Genomic DNA, 23,691 nt, shown 5'->3' on the forward strand with positions numbered 1-23,691 from the left:
GCATCCATTTTCTGTGACCTCCCTTTCTGCCAAGTGCTGCCCAGAAAACATGTTGTGCGGCTGTGCAGCGCGATGTTAGAAGAAATGAACTCTTTACACACAGGGTCCGATTCAGACCTGCTTTTTGAGCAGGGAATTCGGCCCATCTGTCAATGGTGGGGGTCTGCGCATTGCTGGGTTGCATGCTGCTTGATTGACAAGCAGGGGGTGTTTTGGGTGTGATACGGTCAATGGGTCTACAGCAAGTTGGTCAACACCCTTAGGCCGACATGGGGATAGGTTAACATGGGTCAAGGTCGACATGGGTTTAGATCGACACAAACATCAGGTTGACAGTGTCTAGGTCGACAGTCAAAAGGTTGACAATGGGGTTTTTCACTGTTTTTTGAGCCGACGTGCCGACAGGCGGTATTTAATGCCCTCCCATCCACTAGGGCGTGGTGGGAGAATAAAATAGTGTGCCAAGTGCAGCGAGGCACCGTGCCCGAAGCATCGCGAGGGGATGCGGTGCACTTCAAACTGTGTCCATGTCGACTGGGTCGACATTTGGGTAAATAAAATCATTGAAAAACCCTATGTCGACCTCTTGACAATCGACCTAATGCTTGTGTTGACCTGTCGACCTAGAACTACGTCGACCTTTCCCCATGTTGGCCTAACGATTCGGATTGTGCACCTTGCGTTTCTTGGCCGTGCCCACAAAACTGGTGGGCGCTCCCATAGAAACACTGGGTGAGCTATAGGGGAAGCAGGTGTTCCCCTGCCTGCTCGGGGTTGGTGGCTGGCATCGAGCAGGTCTGAATTACCCCATATTATGCTGCAGGCAGTGGTGTAGCTAGGTGCCACGGTGCCCGTAGCAAGGGCATGTTGGGGCTCTTGTGCTGCGGAAAGGGGGTATGGCCTAACAGTATACCACACACCGTATTGCCCATTCCACATTATGGCACCACCTCCCAACCCACCCCCCCCCCCCCCCCAAATAAAAACACCAAGAGGATGTCTGGCCATACCTCTCCCCTGTGTCATACCCCTTTTTGTATCAGGACCCAACAGAGATGTCGGCTCCCATGGCACGGGGCAAGGTGAGTTGCGGGAGGAGTGAGCTGGGCACAGAGGGGTGAGTTGTGGGAGAGGTGATCTGAGCACAGGGTAGGGTGAGGGGGGACACAAAGAGTGATGAGGGCACAGGGTAGAGTGAGGGGTGCACAGAGGAGTGAGGTGGGCACAGAGTAGGGTGAGGGGGCACAAAGGATGGATGGATGAGGAGGTTTCATAGGGTGATGGTGGTCACTGGGAGGGGTGAGCTGGGCGTGGGGGTGGTTAGGGGGCCACAAAGAGGAGTAAGGTGGGCACAGGGTAGGGTGAGGGGGCACAGAGGATTGAGGTGGGCACAAGGTTGGATGAGGAGGTTTCATAGGGTGAAGGTGGTCACAGGGAGGGGTGAGCTGGGCAGGAGGGGGGTGGGGGGTTGGGGGCAACAAAGAGGAGTGATGTGGGCACACAGGTAGGATGAGGCGGTTTCATAGGGTGAAGGTGGTCAGAGGTGTGAGATGAAAAACCTTATTCCCCCATCATGTACAGCAGCATCACTCACCATTCCATGGCCTGAGACCCCTGAGCTCCCTGCAATGGAGGCGGCGGCAGCAGCATGACCAGCATCTCCTCAGAAAGCACTCAGTCTGCTGCATGGCCTCTGACCCCTGGTGGTGACCCGGGTATTGCTAAATTTATAGGAGGTTGGTCTATTATACAATGTTATTTGATGCCTTTTTGCATTCCTTGGATCAGGGCTCCTGGAAGCAGCCTGGGCAGACCACCTTGGCACACTGGCACAGAACCAAAGTTTTAGTAGCTCAGACTCACCGTATGCAGGTGACTGGTGCACACAATCAGTGGTGGAGGGGCGGTGTACAGCTGACAGCCGCTCCATCTCATCAAAGGAGGTGAGCGCCGCGGCCTGTCAGCGAAGCTAGAGGGAATGCTAGAAAATAGCGGCCGGCGAGCTGGCGGTGCACGGCGCCGGCACCATGTGATCCTCCAGCGCCTGGAGCTTGTGCTCCTCCGGCTCCGCCTTCGCTACGCCCCTGGCTGCAGGGTGAGGTAAAGGCACTTGGGTGCTTATTATATGCACTATACGGATATGAATGCCCCTAATCTCTCTGTCTCTGCACATTTGCCCCTGCGCTGCAGATCAGCCGGTGACAGAGGGTGACCCCCAAACCTGACCATCCAGCAACTAGACACTGTGGCTCGCAGGTGCGGTGACAGAACCGTACCACAATAGCTGGGAACAGTTAGGAGCCCTGCTAATAATTCCCTGTCCTCAGGAGCGGATGGGCCTTGTGTGCAGTGACTCTGACATTGCGGCAGACACTACAGCCAGGGCCGCCGAGAGGCAGGGGGGGGCGGGTACATTTTACCTGGGCCCGGGCCTGCCAGTGGGGCCCGGGTCCGGACACGCACTAAAAAAAAAAAAATATTGGGGCTGCGGGTGCGTCGGGAGGACTAGGACCTGTCCGCCCGCCCGCCCGCCCATGTGTCCGGCCACCCGCCCGTCAGCTGCGGCTGCCCCTGCCTTCCCCTGTCTGTCCTTCCCCTGCACACAGAGAGACAGATGCTAGAAGTTATAGTTCACCTCTAGCGTCTGACAGGAAGCACAGCTCTGCACTTCCTGATAACGCTGCAGAGCTGTGCTCCCTGTCAGAGACGCTGGAAGTGAAAAATGACTTCTAGCGTCTGTCTCTCTGTGCGCAGGGTAAGGCAGGGGCAGCAGCAGCTGACGGGTGGGTGGCCGGGCACATATTAACCCCTTGGCAACGAGCTAGAACCCCTGGCAATGGAAATAAACCCCACTTGGCAACGAGCAAGAACCACTGGCAAAATATATTAAACCCTGGGCAACATTTAATAACCCCTTGGCAATGAGCAAGAACCCCTGGCAATGGACATTAACCCCCCCTTGGCAACGAGCAAGAACCCCTGGCAACGGACATTAACCTCCCCTTGGCAATGAGCATTAACCCCTGGGAACAAATATAAACCCATTGGCAACAAGCAATAACCCCTGGGAATGCATATTAACCCCTTGGCAACGAGCAAAAACCCCTGGCAACAGACATTAACCCCCCCCCCCCCCCTTGGCAATGAGCAAGAACCCCTGGCAACGGACATTAACTCCCCTTGACAACAAGCAATAACCCCTGGCAATACATATAAACCCCTTGTTAAAAGGACATTAACCCCCCTTGGCAACGGACATTAACCACCTTGGCAACGAACATTAACCCCCTTGGCAACAAGCAGGTAATTTATAATTTATTAGAAGCCTTACTGTGGGGGGCAACGTGGTGCGGCATAGTCAGTGTGTATCAATTTTTCCCATCCCATTTTTTTGGGACGGTCCTGCGGGAATTAGACACTGCATGCGTCTAATCAGGCAGGGAGGCTGAGGGCATGGCCAGCAGTTCACACAGCTCTGGCCATGCCCTCACAGAAACAAAACGGAGCCCAAAAATTTTTGACGCGTGCCTATGGCAAGCACATATATTCCTTTCTCCGCTGCCAAAGTTGGGAGGTATGCATTAGGTGTGAGGGGCATTGCAATGTGTGGCATAATGTATCAGGGGCATTACAGTGTGCAGCATAGTATCATAGGCATTGTGGTGTGCTGCATCATGTTTCAGAGAAATGGCAGTGTGTAGCATAATGTATCGGGCATTACAGTGTGCAGCATATTGCGCAGGGGCATTACGGTGTGCGGCATAGTATCAGGGGAATTGTTCAAATTTTAGTAGCTCTCGGGGACATTTTTTTTTTGTCTTTTTTTTGTCGCGAGTAGCTCTCGCTCAATTAGGGTTGGAGACCACTGGACTAGGAGAGCCGGCATGGGGTTAGCTGTGTCTGTGCAGCGGCGGTCACATACCAACTCACGCATGCGCATGTGCAGTCTAATGCCGGGCAGCGTCTGAGCACTCGCTCATACACTGCCCGGCTGTTCCCGACCCGGCGTGGGGCCTGCGCTGCGTGATTCGATCATAGGTCACGCTGCGCAGGCCACAGCGCTGACCACCAGTCTACTGACGCCTTCCCCCCTCCGCTGCTCAGAAAAAGTAAGTCAGTGTGGGGGCACAGGGGGCAATTTTCTTTTAGGGATGCCAATCCCGGGATCCCGGGAATCCCGGGATTGAGCATTTTTCAATCCCAGTGATATTGGTGTATAAGATTTCTGTTGCCATCCCTTACATAGAAATGACCTTCTAGACCTAATTTGTCTCTGTCCCTGCGTCCCCACCATCTCTGTCCCCACCGTCTGGCCCTTCGTCACCACCGTCTCTGTCCCTGCATCCCCACCATTCCTCTCACTGTCCCTGAATTTTGCCTCAATCTGTGGCATAATGTGAATTTTGTGTCATTCCATGTGGCATAATGTGAATTTTAAGATATTCCATGTGAATTTTGGCTCATTCTGTGTAGCATAATGTGTAAGGGGCAAGTATAAGGAGTCTACCTTTGCGTTGCATAAAGGGTATATGGTGTGGTACACACCCCTATATCCTTTAATGGCCACACTTCTTTTTTGTAGCTCGCCACTCCAGGGGGCCCCGTGACGCTGTTGTACCGGGGCCCAGGATTTCTCTTGGCAGCCCTGACTACAGCACACCCACGCCATGTTCCCGTCACGTCTCTACTGCTCATGTCTGCCCATCGTGCCATGTTCCTGGTGCTTCACTGCTGCAGCACCAACGTGGGAGCTGAGTATAGTTATATGGGTGCATGCACTGTTTATAACTGCAAGTGATGGTGATGCCACCTATCATCGTCGCTATAGTGTATACACACAATTGCACTTCGGGACCACTACAGCGCACCCTGGGGTCCCACTCATTTAGTACATACTTGCCTACCCTCCTGCATTCTGCAGGAGACTCCCTGAAATAGAAGCAATCTCCCTCTCTCCCTCATTAGTCTACCAATCTCCCTCATTTCACCTAGCCCACATTACACTGTTACATTTTTTAGGTAAAAACGGAATTAGAGACAGATATTTACATTGAATCATCAGCGCCATTTCCCAGTAGCTCTTACTAACTGCTTTGGGGCTCATCTACATTTGGATATAAGTCATTTTAAAAGATTCCTCTCAGATGTAGCAGTACACACCCACGCTTCTAGGTGCCACGTGCACAATCTCTTTTAACAATCTCTCCTTATATGCAACTAGACATGCCCTTTGGGTGGAGCCTGACACGCCCCCTCAATGTGGCACTGTGCAAAAGTCTCCTGCCAACTATAATCTCCCTGAAATTAGTTTTCAAAAGTAGGTAAGTATGATTTAGTAAAACTGGGTCCTCGGTCTGCAATTTAGAATAAAATAGGTACTTGTGACTTATCTGGGCGCCCGATGTTGAAATTGTATGCCAGTACCTTAAGCATGCGATTTGATGCGATTTCCCTTGAAATTCCCTTGAAGAGAAAATTGCGCTGCATTGTATGCTATTGTATTGCATGCGATGCGATTTGATGCGATTTTAATATGTACAGGCACCCAGATGCCTGTTTCATATGTGAAATGGCCCCCCAGACCCCATTTTTAATTGTATACCCACCCTGATGGCTAAATGACCCCCATTGTTAAAGCCACCCCACGATCAACGTCAACCCGAAGCGTGGCGAGCGGCGGCGGTACGCGTCCTCCGACCTTTTCATACCCCCACTATCCACGTCGGCGTGGAGTTGATTTTATATAGTGTGGCGAGGGGACGTGGATACCTTCACAGCTATACGCGTCCCCTCGCGGGCTTCACAGGTAACCGCGTCCCCTCGTGGGGCTCGCTGCGCTCGCCACGCTTCGGGCTCGGTGGCTCACTGCGCTCACCACACTATATAAAATCAACTCCACGCCGACGTGGATAGTGGGGGTATGAAAAGGTCGGAGGACGCGTACCGCCGCCCCTCGCAGGCTCGCCATGCTTCGGGTTGGCGTTGATAGTGGGGTGGCATTAACAATGGGGGGCATTTAGCCATCAGGGTGGGTATACAATAAAAAATGGGGTCTGGGGGGCCATTTCACATATGAAACAGGCATCTGGGTGCCTTCACATATTAAAATCGCGGCAAATCGCATCGCATGCAATCTGATTGTATGCAATGCGATTTGACGCGATTTTTAGGTGCGATGAAGAAAATCGGGCGCCCAGATAAGTCACAAGTACCGTAAAATACATGCTACAGTTTAGTGCATATTTGCGATCACTGTGGACCCTGCACCCATTATAGATATGCAAATGCTCTTTCAGACAAACATCAATGTGTAAAAATAATTTAAACCCACCCACTGGTATCTGATTTACAGCTCAGTCGCACCTTGTGTGGAGAATGTGACCTCACTGATATCTGAGTGACAGCTCAGCCGCACCCTGTGTGCAGAATGTGACCTCACTGGTTTCTGAGTGACAGCTCCCCCTCCCCCTGTGTGCAGAATGTGACCTCACTGGTTTCTGAGTGTCAGAGACTTTCACTTTCATTTCTCCCTCCTGCTGCCAGCGATGGCGTCTGCTGATCTGAGACAGGAGCTGGACTGTTCCATCTGCCTGAGCATTTATACAGATCCTGTAACCCTGAGATGTGGCCACAACTTCTGCCGGGTCTGTATTGATCGTGTGCTGGATACACAGGAGGAGGCTGGAGTATATAACTGTCCTGAGTGCAGAGCAGAGTGTCAGGAGCGTCCTGCACTGATACGGAGCATAGCACTGTGTAACATAGTGGGGAGGTTCCTGTCTGCTCGGCCAGATCAGGAGGAGACCGGGATCTGCTGCACTTACTGTGTGGACTTTCCTGTACCTGCTGCTAAGTCCTGTCTGCTGTGTGAGGCTTCTCTGTGTGATAAACACCTGAGAGTACACAGCAAGTCAGCAGAACACGTCTTATGTGACCCCACCACTGCCCTGGGGAACAGGAAATGCTCCGTCCATAAGAAGGTCCTGGAGTATTACTGCACTGAGGATGCTGCCTGTATCTGTGTGTACTGTATTGGACTCGATGGAGAACATCGGGGACACAGGGTGGAGATGCTGGGTGAGGCCTCTGAGAAGAAGAAGGAGAAGCTGAGGAATGTTCTGCAGAAACTGACCACAAAGAGAGCGGAGACTGAGAAAAGAGTCCAGAGACTGCAGGAGCGCAGGAGAGAGGATCAGGGAAAAGCAACGGGTGTAACAGAGACAGTCACTGCCCTGTTTAGAGACATCAGGAGACAGCTGGAAGACCTGGAGAAGAGAGTCCTGAGTGAGATCTCCAGGCAGGAACAGCGCGTTTCACTCTCAGTCTCTGATCTGATCCAGCAGCTGGAAATAAAGAAGGACGAGCTGTCCGGGAAGATGCGTCACATTGAGGAGCTGTGTAACATGTCTGACCCAGTGATTGTCTTACAGGAACCGGACACAGGGGACTTGTGTGACACTGAGGACACAGAGAGACATGATAACCAGGTCTGTGGTGCAGGAGGTCTGGATGTGGATCTCATCTCCCGGACATTACACACATTATCTGATATAATAACAGGAATAAATACAGGGATCTATATGCAGGAACCTACAGACCTATTACTGGATGTAGCCACAGCTGGTAATAACATACATATATCAGGTGACAGGAAATCTGCATCCTGGTCAGGTATAAACCAGAATCACCCAGTAACACCAGAGAGATTTCAGTGTGATCAGGTAATAAGCACCAGGGGATTCTCCTCAGGGCGACATTACTGGGAGGTGGATGTCAGTAAGTCAGAGCACTGGAGGGTGGGGATGTGTTATCCCAGTATAGACAGGACAGGAGACCAGTCAGGCATTGGATATAATAACAAGTCCTGGTGTCTGTGTAGGGATATATGGTATTGTAATCGGTACTTAGTGATACATGACAGTACAGTGATCCAGTTACCTGACAATATCCCCTGTGACAGAGTGAGGATATACCTGGATTATGAGGCAGGACAGATGTCCTTTTATTCTCTGTGTGACCCCATCAGACACTTACACACCTGCACTGCCGCCCTCACTGAGCCCCTCCATGCTGCATTATATGTAAGGGGCGGATGTGTAACTATATCTGGGGGAGTCGGGAGCTGGGAGATATTACCATAAGTAATCTGCCCAGAGACTGGTGACATCACAGGGAGGGGAATCTGATTGGGGAAACATTCAGCCAATAGAATGAAGCAGTGGGTGGAGCTACCACAGAGCCCCTCCCCCTATGTGTAACCAGGTGTCCAGTCTGTCAGGACGTGTTCCCATGTTGGTGTGATAGTTACTGTCATTATAAATGTTCATTTCTGAGGGATTTCTCTGTCTCTGTTTTACTGAGAGCTGTGATTGGCTGCAGTAACTGTCTGTCACCCAGTGTGCACCCCAGCAGTGGCGTAGATTATGTAAGGCAGCCCCCGCTGCCGCTTGGGGGAGCGGGGGCTGCGTGGGCGCTGGGTGCCACCTGTGTGCTGGGATGCAGAGCACAGAACAGGAGCTCCAGCCTCCGCTTTTCAGGCTGCTCCGCAGGTTTCACTTCCGGCGCGCTGTGATGTGCTGCATGTCACATCGTGCTGCCTTTTGCCATATGACGGCTGGGGGGAGCTGAGTAAGTGCTGAATGCTGTCAGAGCCGGAGTTCTGCTACCGGGAGCACTGATACACTGTAGCAGCAAGTCACACACAGCAGGAGATAACACTGACTGACTGACTGACAGCCTGTGAGACTTATCTGCAGCCTGGCTGGGATGGATGACCTCAGGTCTCTGGTTCCTTGCTTCTGTTTAGTAAGTAATGTGATCTACCCATCTGCATAGCTCACATTGTTAGCAAGGGACTCACATTGTTAGCAAGGGACATTGTTGAATACACTTCTGCAGTAGCGAGTAGTTTGCAAACTGTCCCTTTCTCCCTGCATGAGTAAGATCTACCCATAGTAGAATATAGAGCTTTTTTTCAGCTAGGATAAACTGCCCCCCCTCCCTCCATGTAGGGACCAACTCAGCTTGCCACCCCACCATGTATTGTATATACCCTCATGATTTTTCACTGTGCCCCTTGAGAATCTGGACTGCGCATGCGCAAGTCCAGAATTGCCAGGAGCAGGGCCTGTATGGGACAGATGCTGGCCACAGTGGAGTGGGGTGTAGTGATGGCCACCTAATAGTGCACATTCAGAGGGGCACCCACACAACTCCCAGACTCTGCTGCTCAGTGGCGTAACTATACATTTTGCTCCCCCCAGCCAAAAAAATGATTGCCCCCCCCCCCTCCCCCCCCCCCCCACACACACACACACACACCCCACATGGAATTTTGGTAGGGTATATATATATATACTAGGTGATTCATCGCGCCCTACGGGCGCTCTTCACACCGTCGTAAGGGGTTGCGCCCCCTTAATTTGTGAACATTTTTATATGAGAAAGCTGGTTAGAATTGTATCTAAGATGCCTGTATCGCAACTTGAGTTATAGGTGAAATGTGTTAAATAGAGAGCATATGATGTGGAAGGGGGTGTGTATTGTTTTGTTTAATTAAAAAGCGGTTACAGAGTAAGATGTACATTGATAGTGTGGATGGTACAGTGACATTTGTGGGTGTGGGGGGGGGGGCTGTGTGTGCATGTTGTTTAGGTGTGTGTGTGTGCAATAGTATAGTAGGGTGTTTCTGAGTCAGCGGCTCCCCACTGGCGGAGGTCACGACACAGGAAAACAGGAGGCTGGGTAGTGATAGGGGTGTGTGGGAATAAGGGGGACTAAAGAGGAGGGTGGGAGATACTGTGCAGCTTCTGCCAGTGGGTGAGGGTCCAGCGTGGCAGTACAGGATGGTGGCCCTTAGTCAGTGTCTCCTCCTACTGGGTGGGAGTTTGGGTGCATGAGAGCAGGAGGCTGGGCTATGTGGCATGATAGGGGCATGTGGGCAAAACAGCGTCAGCGACTCCCCAGTGGTGGAAGTTACGGTTCAGGAGAGCAGGAAGCTGGGTAGTGATAGGGGTGTGTGAGTATACGGGGGACTAAAGAGGGGCTTAGGGGTGCCGTGAATTGCGGGAGGGGCGCGGGGGTGCCGTGAATCAAGGGAGGGGGGGGCGCAGGTGTCGGCGAATCGCGGGAGAGGGCGGGGGTCCGCAAAGCGTGGGAGGGGGCGTGAATTGCGCGAGGGGGGGTTGCGATTCGCAGGAGGGGGGGTGCGCGGGGGGTCCGTGAATTGCGGGAGGGGGGGCACGGGCGCGATGAATCACCTAGTTGGTTATATATTCTTGTAGAAGGATGGTAGGATGTTGCTGTCATTCAGAATGCATTTACATAAACAGTAATAGTAGCAGTAAAAGATCTGACTTAAAACACCTACAGTAAAACAGAACAGGTGTTATATATTATACAAAGAATTGGTTGATGATGTGTAGGTTGACGTGCACATAGTTGCCACAAGAAAAAATCAACATAGAAAGGTCCACACATGTAAATGTTGACATAAGTGTGACACCTCATTGGTGTCCATGTCGACACATGAGAATGAATATGAAAACATTAAAAAAAAGAAAAATAAATCTTCAAAAACTCATGTCAACCTTTTTCATTGTCGACCATAGCCGTGCCAGTGTTTTGCATGTGCCATTTAATCCTGGGGTTGCCGTGAATCGCGCGCGGGGGTAGGGAGGAGGTGAGGGGTGTCCGCGAATCACGGAAGGAGGGGTCGTGGGTGGATGCCGTTAATTGCGGGAGGGAGGTGCCGCGAATCGTGGGAGGGGGGGAGGGCGCGGGGGTCGCCGGGGCGGGGGGTTGCCGCAATGACAGGAGGGGGGGTCAGGGGTGGGGAATCGCGGTAGGGGGGGTCGTGGGGGGCACCGTGAACCGCGGGAGGGGGGGCCCGGGGGTTGGCGCGATTCGTGGGAGGGGGGGTCGTGGGGTGCCGCGAATTGCAGGAGGGGGGGGTATGTTACGGGGTGGGGCCGCGAATCGCGGGAGTCACCGGGGGTGCCGCGAATTGCGGGGGGGTGTGCTGCAAATCGCGGGAGGGGGGTCGCGGGGGGTGCCGCGAATCGCCACAAGAAAAAATCAACACAGAAAGGTCAACACATGTAAATGTTGACATTAAGTGTGGCACTTCATTGGTGTCCATGTTGACACATGAGAATGAATATGAAAACATTGAAAAAGTGAAAAATAAATCTTGTCAACCTTTTTCATTGTCGACCATAGCCATGTCAGTGTTTTGCATGTGCCATTTAATTGTGGGGATGCCGTGAATGGGGGGGGGGGGGGGGGAGGGAGGGAGTTGCATACCTCCCAACATGACACATTGCTCTGTTTCTGGACTTTCTTCTTAATTTATGGATTACCATCACCTGTGCTTAAACACCTTTCTTATCAATTACCCTGTTTAAAACAGGTGATGACAATCATAAATTAAGATGGAAGTCCACAAACAGAGCATTCTGTCCCTCCTGGAGAGGGTCATGTTGGGAGGTATGGAGGTGTGGGGCGCTCACCTGGTGTGTCTGGTGAGTAGCTGTGTCTTTGCTGTGTAACATGGAGAGGCAGAGGGTGTCTGGCACTGTCTGTGGGCTCACTGGGCTGGTTCTCTGTCATGTGAGTCAGTCATGTGAGTCAGAGGCTCCACCCAGCGTTACAGCTCCAGACACACTTTGAGTGACAGATGTAGCCAAATATATGAGATATATATTTTACACATATACTTCTTTAAAATGTATTTATATAATTGCAAGTAAAAACAAACCTCTGCTGTTACAATGCTGCCTGAAGAAGTTATGAAGACTGGGTCGACTGGGACACTCTGCAACCTGAAGAAACCACCCTCCCTGCTCAGCTTCCCGGGCTCCTCTGTCTGGCCTCTCCAGCATGTGACGTGATGACGTCACACGCATAGGAGATGCTGAGGCAGAGTAACCAGCAGCCACTGCTGCTTACCCTGTCACTCAGTGTCAGGCCACTCCCCCGCCCGCCCTCTCATTCCACAGCCAAATCACGCCCGCCCTCCCTCCCATTGGACAGCCGCCTGCCCATCAAGCAATGTGACAGTCTGACAGTGAGTCTGTCAGACTGTCATGGCTGCTCCCGTGCCGTGGCCGACTCGCACGCAGCACACCAGAATGTAAGTGTAAAAAAAAAACAGGAACCTGCCCGTTTTGACACATAGTGCGCCGGGCGGGAGCTGGCGCCCACGCAGCCCCCGCTCCCCCAAGCAGTGGCGGGGGCTGCCTTACACAAGCTACGCCCCTGCTGCTGCTCCACTATGCTGTCTCAGATGCTGCTGAGCCGCCAGCATTGTCCCTGACCTTGGGGCACTAGTACCATCCAAGTGCAGCATCACATCACACTTTCCTACCTACCTTTAAACTGTAAGTGCTATGAAATTAGCAGCATCTTTTATTATTATATATAATAACCGTACTAGCTACCTATGTCTGCATACACCACTTTCAATTACGCCATATACCAAGCTCTGGCAAAGTATATTATCTGGCCACTAACAGCATCAGCGCTTGAGTTTGTACAGGTTAGCAGTTCTTTTGTGTCCAATGACTGCAGGAGGGGAGGATAGGGTTAGGCTAAAGGCGCCCATAGACGGTCCGTTCCCGGACCGTCCATTTAGTACTATGCGATGCGCGCTCCCGCGCATCACATAGTACGGTACAAAAATTATGTGCTGCACATACTTTTTGTACTAGCTAAACTTCGCATCGGATCGCAGTGCACACCGCATGCACTAGGCATGCGATCCGATGCGAAGCGTGCTAATTGAGACCCGAACGGATCCATTTAACTGTGGGAGGGGAAGGTTAGGGTCTACGGGAGGAGAGGGTGATTTTGTAATTAAATTACATGACCTCACCTTGTTGGTACCCTGCACTGGGAACCACACAGATACTTAACCCAGAGTGGCATAGAAATGCCCATGGGTGAAGCTAGAAACACCCTTTGAGTGAAGCATGACACAGAGAGCTGGGCTTAACAAGGCACATTCGGCGTCCACATGTAATCTCCCTGAAACTAGTTTTCAAAAGTAGGCAAGTATGCTCTGAGTCTGTCACACTACATAGAGATGCTGCTTGTACCACGCGCACGGTTGAGTCAGCCGTGGCGCCATTCACGTGTGCGGTGCCGCGGGAGACTCCCTTCTTCCTCCTATCACTGTGCAGTGCTAGTCTCCCTCCGCCCTATGCTGCATGGCACAGCGCATTAACTTCCTCCGCTCTCTACTGTCCTAGATCCATCACCGGTGCAGCGCGAGTCTCCCCTGTCCTTTGCCGCATTAACTCCCTCCAACCTCCACCGTTGCAACACTGTGCAGCGCAAGTCTCGTCCGACCTCCGCTGTCCACACACACACCCCCCCCCCTTCACCATTCGCAAGGCCCATACTCCCTCTGCCGTCCTCCATCTGCCGTCTGACCTGCTGGGGCGGAGAGGACCAATAACTCTGCTGGAAAATGGATGCTTAATGAAAAACAACGATAAAAGGTGCGTTCAGGCAGAGCAGCACTGCCTGTCTGTATGTGTTCAAAAAGTTTAAAGATGCAGTATGTGTGTATGTCTCTCTCTATCTCTTGCTCTCTCTCCCCCACTGGTGCCTAATCCTAACTACCCTCCCCCTTAAACATCTTCACCCTAACCTGGCATATTTACGTTCTGGACGCGGATACCTTCACAGGTATCCGCGTCACTTTGCGGGCTTCACAGGTATCCGCGTTCCCTCACGGGGCTCGCTGGCCCGATTCGGGCTCGGTGGCCCGCTGCTCTCGCCACACTGTTCTATTCTCAACTCCACGCCGACGTGGATAGTAGGGGTATGAAAAGGTCGGAGGACGCGTACCGCTGCGCTCGCCACGCTTAGGGTTGATGTTGATCGTGGGGTGGCGTTAACAATTTTTTGGGGGGCCATTTCACACTTCAGGGGGGTTTTTTGGGGTCTGTGGGCCATTTAACATTGTTCCCTATGTTTAATTGGGTCAATTGAGGCATTTTACATTGTTCCCCATGTAAAATCGCGGGCATCGCGTCGGTCGCATCGCATACCATTAGAAATGACCCGCGATGCCCGTGATTGTGGCCGTGCTAGGAAACAAGTACCACATTCGATACTCACATTTCGGCATGTGGAACGTGCCCATAACGGATGATAAATAGGGACATTTACTACAATGGTAGTATTCACATGGGATGTTGCTACGGGCAACCAATCAGAATCTACTACTTATTTATTTAGCACCTTCTAGAAGATAATAGATAGTATATGATTGGTTTCCCATAGCAACATCTCAGACTGCACATATTATCGTTTTGAAAAGGTAAAAAAAAGCTGCTAAATACCGGGTAAAAAGTGCAGTCTGAAAGGGGCATAAATAAGGAATACCCCTTTCACACCGCATATTTCATGGTATATTGCCATTTCTTTTAAACGTTTCAAATCGGTTCTAGCTGCAGTGTGAACGCGCCCGAGTGAATTTACTGGTTAAAGAAAACTGATATTTGAAACTGTGTTAAAAGAAGGATCCTACATGTTCAAAGCCAATCCATTTGCAGTGTGAAAGCCTCAGACCCGGTATTTTGAACACATTACACTGCAGAAGGAGGCGATGGGGCGTCTACCTGCCTGATGTCACTATCCTGCATCAGTAAACCAGAGAAATAGCATTGGAAGTAGTGGAGAAACATTGCTGGCATAGTCCTACACTACAGAACATACAGTTATGGCAACATGGGCCCTTATTCAGATGTGATCGCAGTACAAATTTGTTCTCAAAATGGACAAAACCATGTGCACTGCAGCTGGGGCAGATGCAATGTGCAGAGAGAGTTCAATTTGGGTTATTTTGTTTCTGTTCAGGGTAAATACTGGCTGCATTATTTTTACACTGCAATTTAGATTGCAGTTTCAACACACCGCACCCAAATGTAACTCTGTCTGCACATGTTACATCTGCCCCACCTGCAGTGCACATAGGGGGTTATTCTAATTCACTCGGAAAGGCACAATCACTCTAATGGACAAAACCATGTGCACTGCAGGTGGGGCTGATGTAACGTACAGAGAGAGTTAGATTTGTGTGTTTTATTTTTGCTGTGTAGACTAAATGCTGGCTGCTTTATTTTTGCACTGCAATATAGATATCAGTGTGAAGTACACCCCACCCACATCTAACTTTCTCTGCACATGTTACATCAGCCCCATCTGCAGTGCACATGGTCCATTAGAGAGAGAGTGTGCATTTCCGAGTGAATTAGAATAACCCCCATAGTTTTACCCATTTTGAGAGCAAATTTGTACTGCGATCAGATCTGAATAAGGGCCATGGACCGGTGAGGAGGGGAGGGAGCTGCTTAGATAAGAGGGGAGCCAGACATTGGCAGGGAAATCACTGGCACTGTAAAGGATTCTCTAATACAGGGGTTCCCAAACTGTGTGCTGCAGCTCCCTGGGGTGCCGCAGCGCTGTGACAGGGGTGCCATGGCCACAAGCACAAAGGCAGCCAGTAGCCAAGTGTCTGCCGAGCGGGTAGTGAGCTCCGCAACAGAACGGAGACAAGGGGAACTGACGACTCTGAGGTTCAGAGTCAGCCGCTGGCGGAGTGTGCACCACAGGGGGACACAGAAAGTAAGTGTCCTGGTCAGTGGTTGATTTAGGAGGAGCACCAAGGCACACTGTGAATGCTGGGACAAGGGTAAGCAGTACGGGGATGCAACTGCCGGATGTGTCAGAGGACGCACGGAGCTGCCGGGTGCAACGGGGACGGAGCTGCCATGTGGAGCGAGGGACCTGCCTGATGAAGTGTGGGCTCTCAGGTCAGGAAAGGAGCTTCCAGGATCCGTGGGGGACATACAGAGCATCAAGAAGCCAGGGAGGTAGGGATGATGGCTTCTACCACCGAATGCTGGGTAGAAGGGGGTCAGAGCTGCCGATGCTGGGAGCCATGTAGAGGGCAGAAGAAGCTTCTGATAGCCAGGGAATGGACCTACTGTTCTGGGAGCCAGGGGCAGATATCATTTGCCACAGGGCATCAGTGATAAAGGGGGCATTAACCATAATTCCCCCCCCCATCCACATTGTAGCCCCTTCCTGCTCGCTGTCCTCTGAACCGCTAGATGTATTGCCCCCCACTGCCCCAAGCACTGTGACCCACCATTGCGTTTAGCCACTCGAGTCCGCTGGCTAGAAGACAAGCCTTCCCCCCCTGCTCACTGTACTACAGAATGATCCGGCTAGCGTGACCTCTCACCTGCCAGAGCCTGCTGGAAGCTGCACATACGCCCCCAGCCACGTGACATTTACAAGGAGCTGCAGCAGGCACCTGTAGGCAGCTCCTCTCAGGCAGTGAGACTTGAGTCCACAGTAGGCTTGTCTGGGGATACCTGCGTGGGGAAGGAGTGACAACAAGGTGCGTTTTAATAAATGGCTGAGTGAGCTACCACTGTCTTCCCTCCCCATGTCCCCCTCTCTCCCCATGTCTCTCTGTCACTCTGCCCATGTCATTCTATTCCTCTCTGCCCATGTCACTCTGCCATTCTGCCCCTCTCTGCCCATGTCACTCTCCCCTCTCTGCCCATGACTCTCTGCTTTCTACCCCTCTCTGCCAATGTCAATCTTCCCCTCTCTGCCCATGGCTCTCTGCCTCTCGTCCTAAGTCGCTATTCCTCTGTCTGCCTCTCTCCCCATGTCCTCTCTGTCCTGCTCTCATCATGTCTCTCTGTCCCAATGTCTAAAACTCTTGCTCAGTAAGAGTTGGCAAAGGGGGGAGGTTTGCAGAGCCAACAATCATCTTGTCTCCGGGCAGCTAGGATAAAGTTCCGCCACTGCCTCCAATGGCTTCTTGCAGCGTGATTGATACCCTGCGGTCATAACCATGCATTTTATGGGATTTCCCCAGAAACCGCAGGTGTTCCCCAGCCGTTGGGATGGAGGGCAGCTGACATCAGGTCTGTGGCCTCCTCCCCATGGCCTTTAAAGTGTTTGCAGACAGGGGCAAAATCATTTGATGGTTAGTAATTCCCCCCCTGTGCGCATGGCTGCAAACGCATTCACAGGGGCAGCGTTTACCTGCTGCAGGTCTGAATCAGTCCTTCAGGGGACCAGGGTGCCTTGAACAAGTCATGGAGACCCAAAGGGTGCCTCGGACTGAAAAAGTTTGGGAACCACTGCTCTAATATATAACTAAAGACTTTTGTAATTGGTCCAGTACATAATCATCAACAAACAGGCTTATTTTTAGCTATAATACAAACATACGAGGCATAAAATCCCATTACAAATGACCTTACACTGTTTTCTATGGGTGAACCGGATTCAGTGTGAAAGGTTCCAACGCAGTAATATATTGTACCGTTTACAACTGGTGATGTGAAAGGGGTTTAACTTGCTCAGAAACGTTTTAAGAAATGTTTTCAAATACTGGGTCTAAGCAAGTTTTGCCATGTGAAAGCAGTTAAAATGTCCCCCTTATACCCCTTTCATACCAGAAAATGAAGGGACCCACCCAGGAATTTGGCCCAAGGATCATGCTGGGGCATTCCCAGGTTGGCCCCTTTCACACCAGAAAAGTCCCTGCATTTTCTGGTGTGGGAAGAAGGTGGGGAGGAGGCAGCCTGGAGGTGGGCAGGAGCTGGAATAGTGGGGGAGGTGGTGAACAGTACTCACCCCGTGTTGCTGGTCCTCTGTGCAGGCTGGTGATCCACACAGGTGGCAGGTGCAGATGACGCAGCTCTCCGGCAGCAGTGAGTACGCTGGAGAGCTGCGTCATCTTCATCTGCCACCTGTCCTGTCATCTGTGCCCACTGCCTGTGTGGATCCCCAGCCTGAACGTACGCACCAGGGACCGGCAACCCAGGTGAGTACCCCTACCACTTTCACACCAGCCAGGACCCTGCATTGAACCCGGGAACATCCCTGCTCCATAGCAGGGTTGAAATCCAGGCAAATATTCCAGGGAGTTTGGCCTGGAAACCTTACAAACCAGCGGGAATTTAGGCTGGTGTAAAAGGGGTATTAGTGTCATGAACCTGTGAAGTCAAAGTTGGGTGCGAGGACAAATAACCGCACAGTACATGACAGACCTCACTTACCTGTATCAGCGCTTCTCCGCCAGGCTCCGTGTGTCAGGAGGAGTTAATGATCCATCTAGTATGATAAGAATGCAGGAACTGGCCGCGCTGGTCTGACTGGATTACACTCGGAGCTAAATGTGGCAGTTTGTCCCTTTTCTTCGTGATTTCAATAAATCCTGTGAAAAGTATAATTCAATTATGATCCAATGTGCGGTCCTGTGTAGTCACCCCTCGGCGGGTGACACCCAAGTTCATCTTGTGACACCTCAGAGTGTACAAGAATTCCTTGTATGTGTGTAATCACTACATGTGTGTTACAGAGGCCAGATAATAAAAGGTGTGGTAAGCTCTATATAAATGTGTGTACACATGGTGCAATATGGTCGCAGAGCAATGTTGGCTTAATATCTCTTAAGGGGTGTACACATGGAGAGATCCCTTCTAAGCAATCTTGGCTACATAGTGAAAGTCGCTTAGAATGTGTCTCTGAATCGCCCTGTGTGTACACAGCGGGCAATAGCAATGCGGGCGATAGCAATATTCTTGCTAGACACTGCAGTGTCTAGTAAGCTGTGTACACACGGTGCAATATGGTCGCTGAGCAATTTCGGCTTATATCTCAGCAATATATTGATCAGTGTATCATTTTCATCAGCGACCAGCGATTTTGGCTGAAATTGCAGCAATTCTGTCTTTGAAAAAAAAAATTTTTAACCTCTTCTATTTTGACTAGAAATCGCTGGTTGCTGGTGCACAGCTGTAGTCAGGTGCTGCACAGTGCATTGTGCACCAGCGACCAGTGACCATTAGGGGCTGGCTACAGGAGCGCACTCCTAGAGATTTATCCCCCACAGCACACAAATAACACACTGGCGATTTGGTTGCTAAGCGACCATTTATCCAGCGGTAATGGCTTAAATTGCCCCGTGTGTACAAGGCTGAAGTCTAATAATGGGGTTACATGACCACAGCTGTGCCTAATAGATAATAAATGCTAGTGGCATGAGGTTGGACTATGTATTATGTATGGATGTAGTATGTATGTATGTATGTATGTATGTATGTATGTATTATGTATGTATGTCTTTAAAAGTCTGTTTAATGTGCATCTCTTGGCACAGGACTGTCAACTACCCTGATAGTAACACTATTAATTGAGTGGTAATTTAACATCATTAAATAGGTCCATCTACCATCAATAAACTATCAGATCATAAATGTCAATAATCAATTCATTAACAATTTAGTATCAATGCAACATAAATTCAGCATCACATGAAATCAATATAACATAATTCCAACTTATATTATCAATTCAGCATAAAAAAAATCAATCAGAATCCGCTTTGTTGGCCAGGTATACTTGCGTACACTAGGAATTTGTTTTCGGTTCGCTGTGCAGCAGCCAGGTGGGTAATAAGTAAACAGCATACAGTATAAACAATATAAACAGGTGGGGGAACATGTACAGTCATACAGAAAGTTATTCCGAGGGGACACCGTGTTAGATTATGTGCAGAGGGTTATGGCGCCACTAGACAGTGAGGTGTTCACGAGTTCATGTGTCAACAGGTGAACCGCTTGAGGGAAGAAACTTTTTAGGCTTCTGGTGGACCTGGTGGGAATAGCCCTGTAGCGTCTGCCTAATGGCAGCAGATTAAACAAGCCATGGCCAGGATGTAGTTGGTCCTTGACTATCTTCGTTGCCCACTTTTTTGCTCTGGACAGGTACAGGTCCTGGACAGAGGGAAGGTCCGTCCCGATTATCTTCTCCGCAGTTCTGACTACCTTTTGGAGTCTGCATTTGTCTGTCTCGCTGGCGGAGCCGTACCAGACCGGTATTGAGGAGCACAGGTATTGAGGAGCACATTGAGGAGTAGAAGAGGAGCAGAAGCTTCTGTGGGATTTTGAACTTCCTCAGTTGCCTAAGGAAGAATAGCCTCTGCTGCGCTTTTCCAACAACAGTATCAGTGTTGGGTCCCCATTTAAGGTCCCGGGAGATTGTGGTTCCTAGGAACTTGAAGGAGTCCACTAGCGAGACCACACTGTCAGCAATTGTTAGCGGAGGAACACCTAACAGCTGTGGATGGGAGCCGTATATTAGGTGAGACTGTCACTTTACAAACCCGGCCTTTGATTCTACAGATCGATCTGTTGCATGTAGAAAAAATACAGTTTCTCGTCATTCCCAAGTCAACATACCCAATTGTTTAAGACCTCCCCTGGTTACGTGCCCATAACCCTCGTATTGACTGGGCCTCATCCCAGGTCTTGGCGTGGGGTGCTGCCTGCACCAAGTCTTGCCTCAAAACAGTGACACCATCCCGACAAGTTACCCTCCAAATCCCAGAAGGGTTACCTACCTCATATAGAGACTTCGCTGACGTATTCTGCAAAAAGGCTACTGACCAATTACCTCCTCATCGTTCATGGGATTGTCCCATTGACCTGCTACCAGGTAAAAATCCTCCACGAGGCCGTACATACCCCTTGTCCTTGCCAGAGATCAGCCAATGTCAGAGTACATAAAAGAAAATCTTGCCAAAGGGTTCATTCGTCCTCCATCCTCTCCTGCTGGGGCTGGGTTTTTCTTCGTTAAGAAAAAGGATGGAGGGTTACGGCCTTGTTTCGATTATCGTGGCCTGAATGAAATCACCATCAAAAATCGTTACCCACTGCCACTTATCACAGAGTGTTCGATCGTATTAAGGGAGCCAGTATACTTACCAAGCTAGATCTACGCAGAGCTTATAATCTTATTCGCATCTGAGATGGAGATGAATGGAAAACTGCCTTTAATACTAGAGATGGACATTATGAGTATCTCGTCATGCCTTTTGGGTTGAGTAATGCTCCCGCAGTTTTTCAATCCTATATGAATGAGTTATTCAGAGATCTTCTGTACAAACATGTTGTGGTTTATCTCGACGATATTCTTATATTTTCCAGCAGTCGTCAAGAGCATCAAGAACTCGTTAGAGAGGTGCTGTCACACCTTAGAAAAAATCTTCTCTTCTGCAAATTGGAGAAATGTATTTTCGAGGTGCCTTCCATACCCTTCCTGGGATATATCGTGTCAGGTTCTGGTCTAGAAATGGACCCAGCCAAAGTAGAAGCAATCCAGTCATGGCCTCAACCTCATACTCTCCAAGGGGTCCAAAGGTTCCTCGGATTTGCGAACTACTACAGAAAATTTATTAAGGGATTTTCTACAATTGTAAAATTGAATTGAAAATTCATCACAGTACCAGTGCTGGCCCAACCAGATGTCACGTTACCTTTTATATTGGAGGTTGACGCCTCTTCCATCGGTGTAGGAACTGTGCTCTCTCAAGCAAAAAGTGACGGACAGTTACATCCTTGTGGGTTTTTCTCTCGGCTGAGCAAAATTATGCCATAGGGGGATCAGGAATTATTGGCCACCAAAATGGCACTAGAAGAGTGGCATTATTTATTGGAGGGGGCAGTCCATGTCATTAATGTTGTCACTGATCATAAAAATTAGCTTTATTTGAAAAATGCATAATGTCTTAATCCACGGCAGGCCAGATGGGCATTATTCTTTGCCAAATTTAATTATAAGTTGTCTTTTTCTCCAGGAGTAACGAACCGCAAAGCAGATGTGCTTTCTAGGTCATGGGAAATAGAGGAGGAGTCCAGATCCTTTGAAGGGAGTCCAATTCTGGATCCAAGTGCTTTTGCTGCTACCACAGTGCAAGTATCGGTGCCTCCAGGTAAAACGTTTGTCAGACCTAATTCAAGGAGTCAAGTCTTGAGGTGGGCCCATGATTCAAAATTCTCCGGGCACCCAGGGGTTCAAAAGACTTATGAATTATTCTCCCGAAAATATTGGTGGCCTGCTCTAAAAAAGGATGTGCAAGAGTATATTGCATCCTGTTCTCATTGTGCCCAACATAAGTCATCTAATCTAGCGCCAATAGGTCCATTGAGACCACTCTCGATCCCACGGGGACCGTGGACTCATTTGTCGATGGACTTTATTACAGATCTGCCATCCACAGATGGTTATAGTACCATATGGGTGGTTATCGATCGTTTCTCAAAAATGGCGCATTTCATACCTCTGAAGGGGTTACCTTCAGCTCCAAAACTTGCTGATTTGTTTATTAAAGAGATCTTCAGAGTGTCCGATCGAGGGGTTCAGTCTGTGGCTAAATTCTGGAGAGCATTGTGTAAAGTCCTCAAGATTCGACTTAACTTTAGTACAGCCTATCATCCACAATCTAATGGCCAAACAGAAAGAGTTAATCAGGATGTAGAAACATTCCTGCGTTTACATGTGTCCTCTTCTCAAGATGATTGGGTTGAGGTGTTGCCTTGGGCCGAGTTTGGCCACAATAATCAGTATCACTCGTCTGCATCGTCTACTCCCTTCTTTATTAACTATGGCTTCCATCCCAAGGTTCCTGATTTCCAGCGGCTCTCTGCAACATCTGTGTCAGCGGTAACTTTGACCCTCCAACAACTGAGTCATCATTGGAGAAAGGTCAGGAAATCCTTGGTCAGCGACTCTCAAAGGTATAAAAAAATTTGCCGACAGAAGAAGAAGAAGGGCAGTACCAGATTTTAAAGTTTTCCTCACCTGACGGTCACTTCACCGGCAACTCTCCTGGTCACAGCCATTCAGGCCTGCTATTATTCCTTCCGGATTCCATTCGTCCAATCATCCAACCATCCAATCGTCCAATCATCCAATCTTTCATTCAATTCTTCAATCATCAATCCAATCATCTTTCCAGGTATATTCTTCAGTTCGATTATTCAAGTTTACGTTTATTATCCAATCTACACTTCAAGCCATCTTCAGATATCAACCTCGTGCTCCACCCACTACGAACTTTACAATAACTTTTATATATCATTGACTTTGGTTATCGCATATCTTTAGTATTACCTTTGTGCCACTATTCATCTTTATTAAAACTGGTTTTCTTTTACCCAATTGCACACCTCCCTTCTGTCGTTTTTGCAAAAACCTTACATCAAGGCACCTAGCCTCCACTGCTAGCGGGACACCCTCCTTGCAACTCTCCCCCTTATCTGCCGCCGGTCGCCATTGTAGATGACCATCGATAGGTAAAACTATTGATGGTCATCCATTTTCTGTGACCTGCTGAGCACCAGCAGCGCTCACCTCAGGCGCTGACCAGAAAACATGTTGTGCGGCTGTGCAGCGCAATGTTGGAAACGGTGGGCGCACCCAGAGAAATGCTGGGCAGGCCGCAGGGAACGCAGGAGTTCCCCTGTGTGCTTGGGGCGGGTGGCTGGCGTCAGCTCCCGTCCCCAATTTGTAGAACAACATACAACCGAAAAGTTAGTCCTTGGCGGAAAAATCGATTTATGGTGAGTAACCATTGTAGGATTTCTCCGCTATGTGGGAGCTTGCGAGTGGATGTGTAAGCGTGCAAATCCGTTCGCAGTATAGCGACTGGCGGGGGATGGGGCACATACTGTAGGTTTGCTGGGGCGGTTGATAACCTGCTCTCTAGGCTGCGTACACTGGGAGCCTGGTGAGCAGGTTAACACCGCCCCATCAAACAAATTCATCCCCTTTGTCGATGGCGGGGGCATGCGCATAGGTGCTAATGCG

The 23,691-nt window shown here is 50.0% G+C and overlaps 1 protein-coding gene across 1 annotated transcript; it reads left to right on the forward strand.

Annotated features, from left to right (window-relative positions):
• Positions 1–6,461: 6,461 nt before the first annotated feature.
• LOC146073769 (E3 ubiquitin/ISG15 ligase TRIM25-like) lies at positions 6,462–8,337 on the forward strand. Its single transcript, XM_083181200.1, has one exon. The coding sequence runs from the start codon at positions 6,546–6,548 to the stop codon at positions 8,139–8,141; it is 1,596 nt and encodes a 531-aa protein (XP_083037326.1). The 5' UTR covers positions 6,462–6,545; the 3' UTR covers positions 8,142–8,337.
• Positions 8,338–23,691: the final 15,354 nt, after the last annotated feature.

The sequence above is a fragment of the Crinia signifera genome, chromosome 4 (genome assembly GCF_055691185.1).
Source record: "Crinia signifera chromosome 4, ASM5569118v1, whole genome shotgun sequence".
NCBI classification, from domain to species: domain Eukaryota; kingdom Metazoa; phylum Chordata; class Amphibia; order Anura; family Myobatrachidae; genus Crinia; species Crinia signifera.

Bases quoted from the DNA above. Each gene is read 5' to 3' on its own strand.
- LOC146073769 (XM_083181200.1), top strand. From the start codon at position 6,546: ATGGCGTCTGCTGATCTGAGACAGGAGCTGGACTGTTCCATCTGCCTG.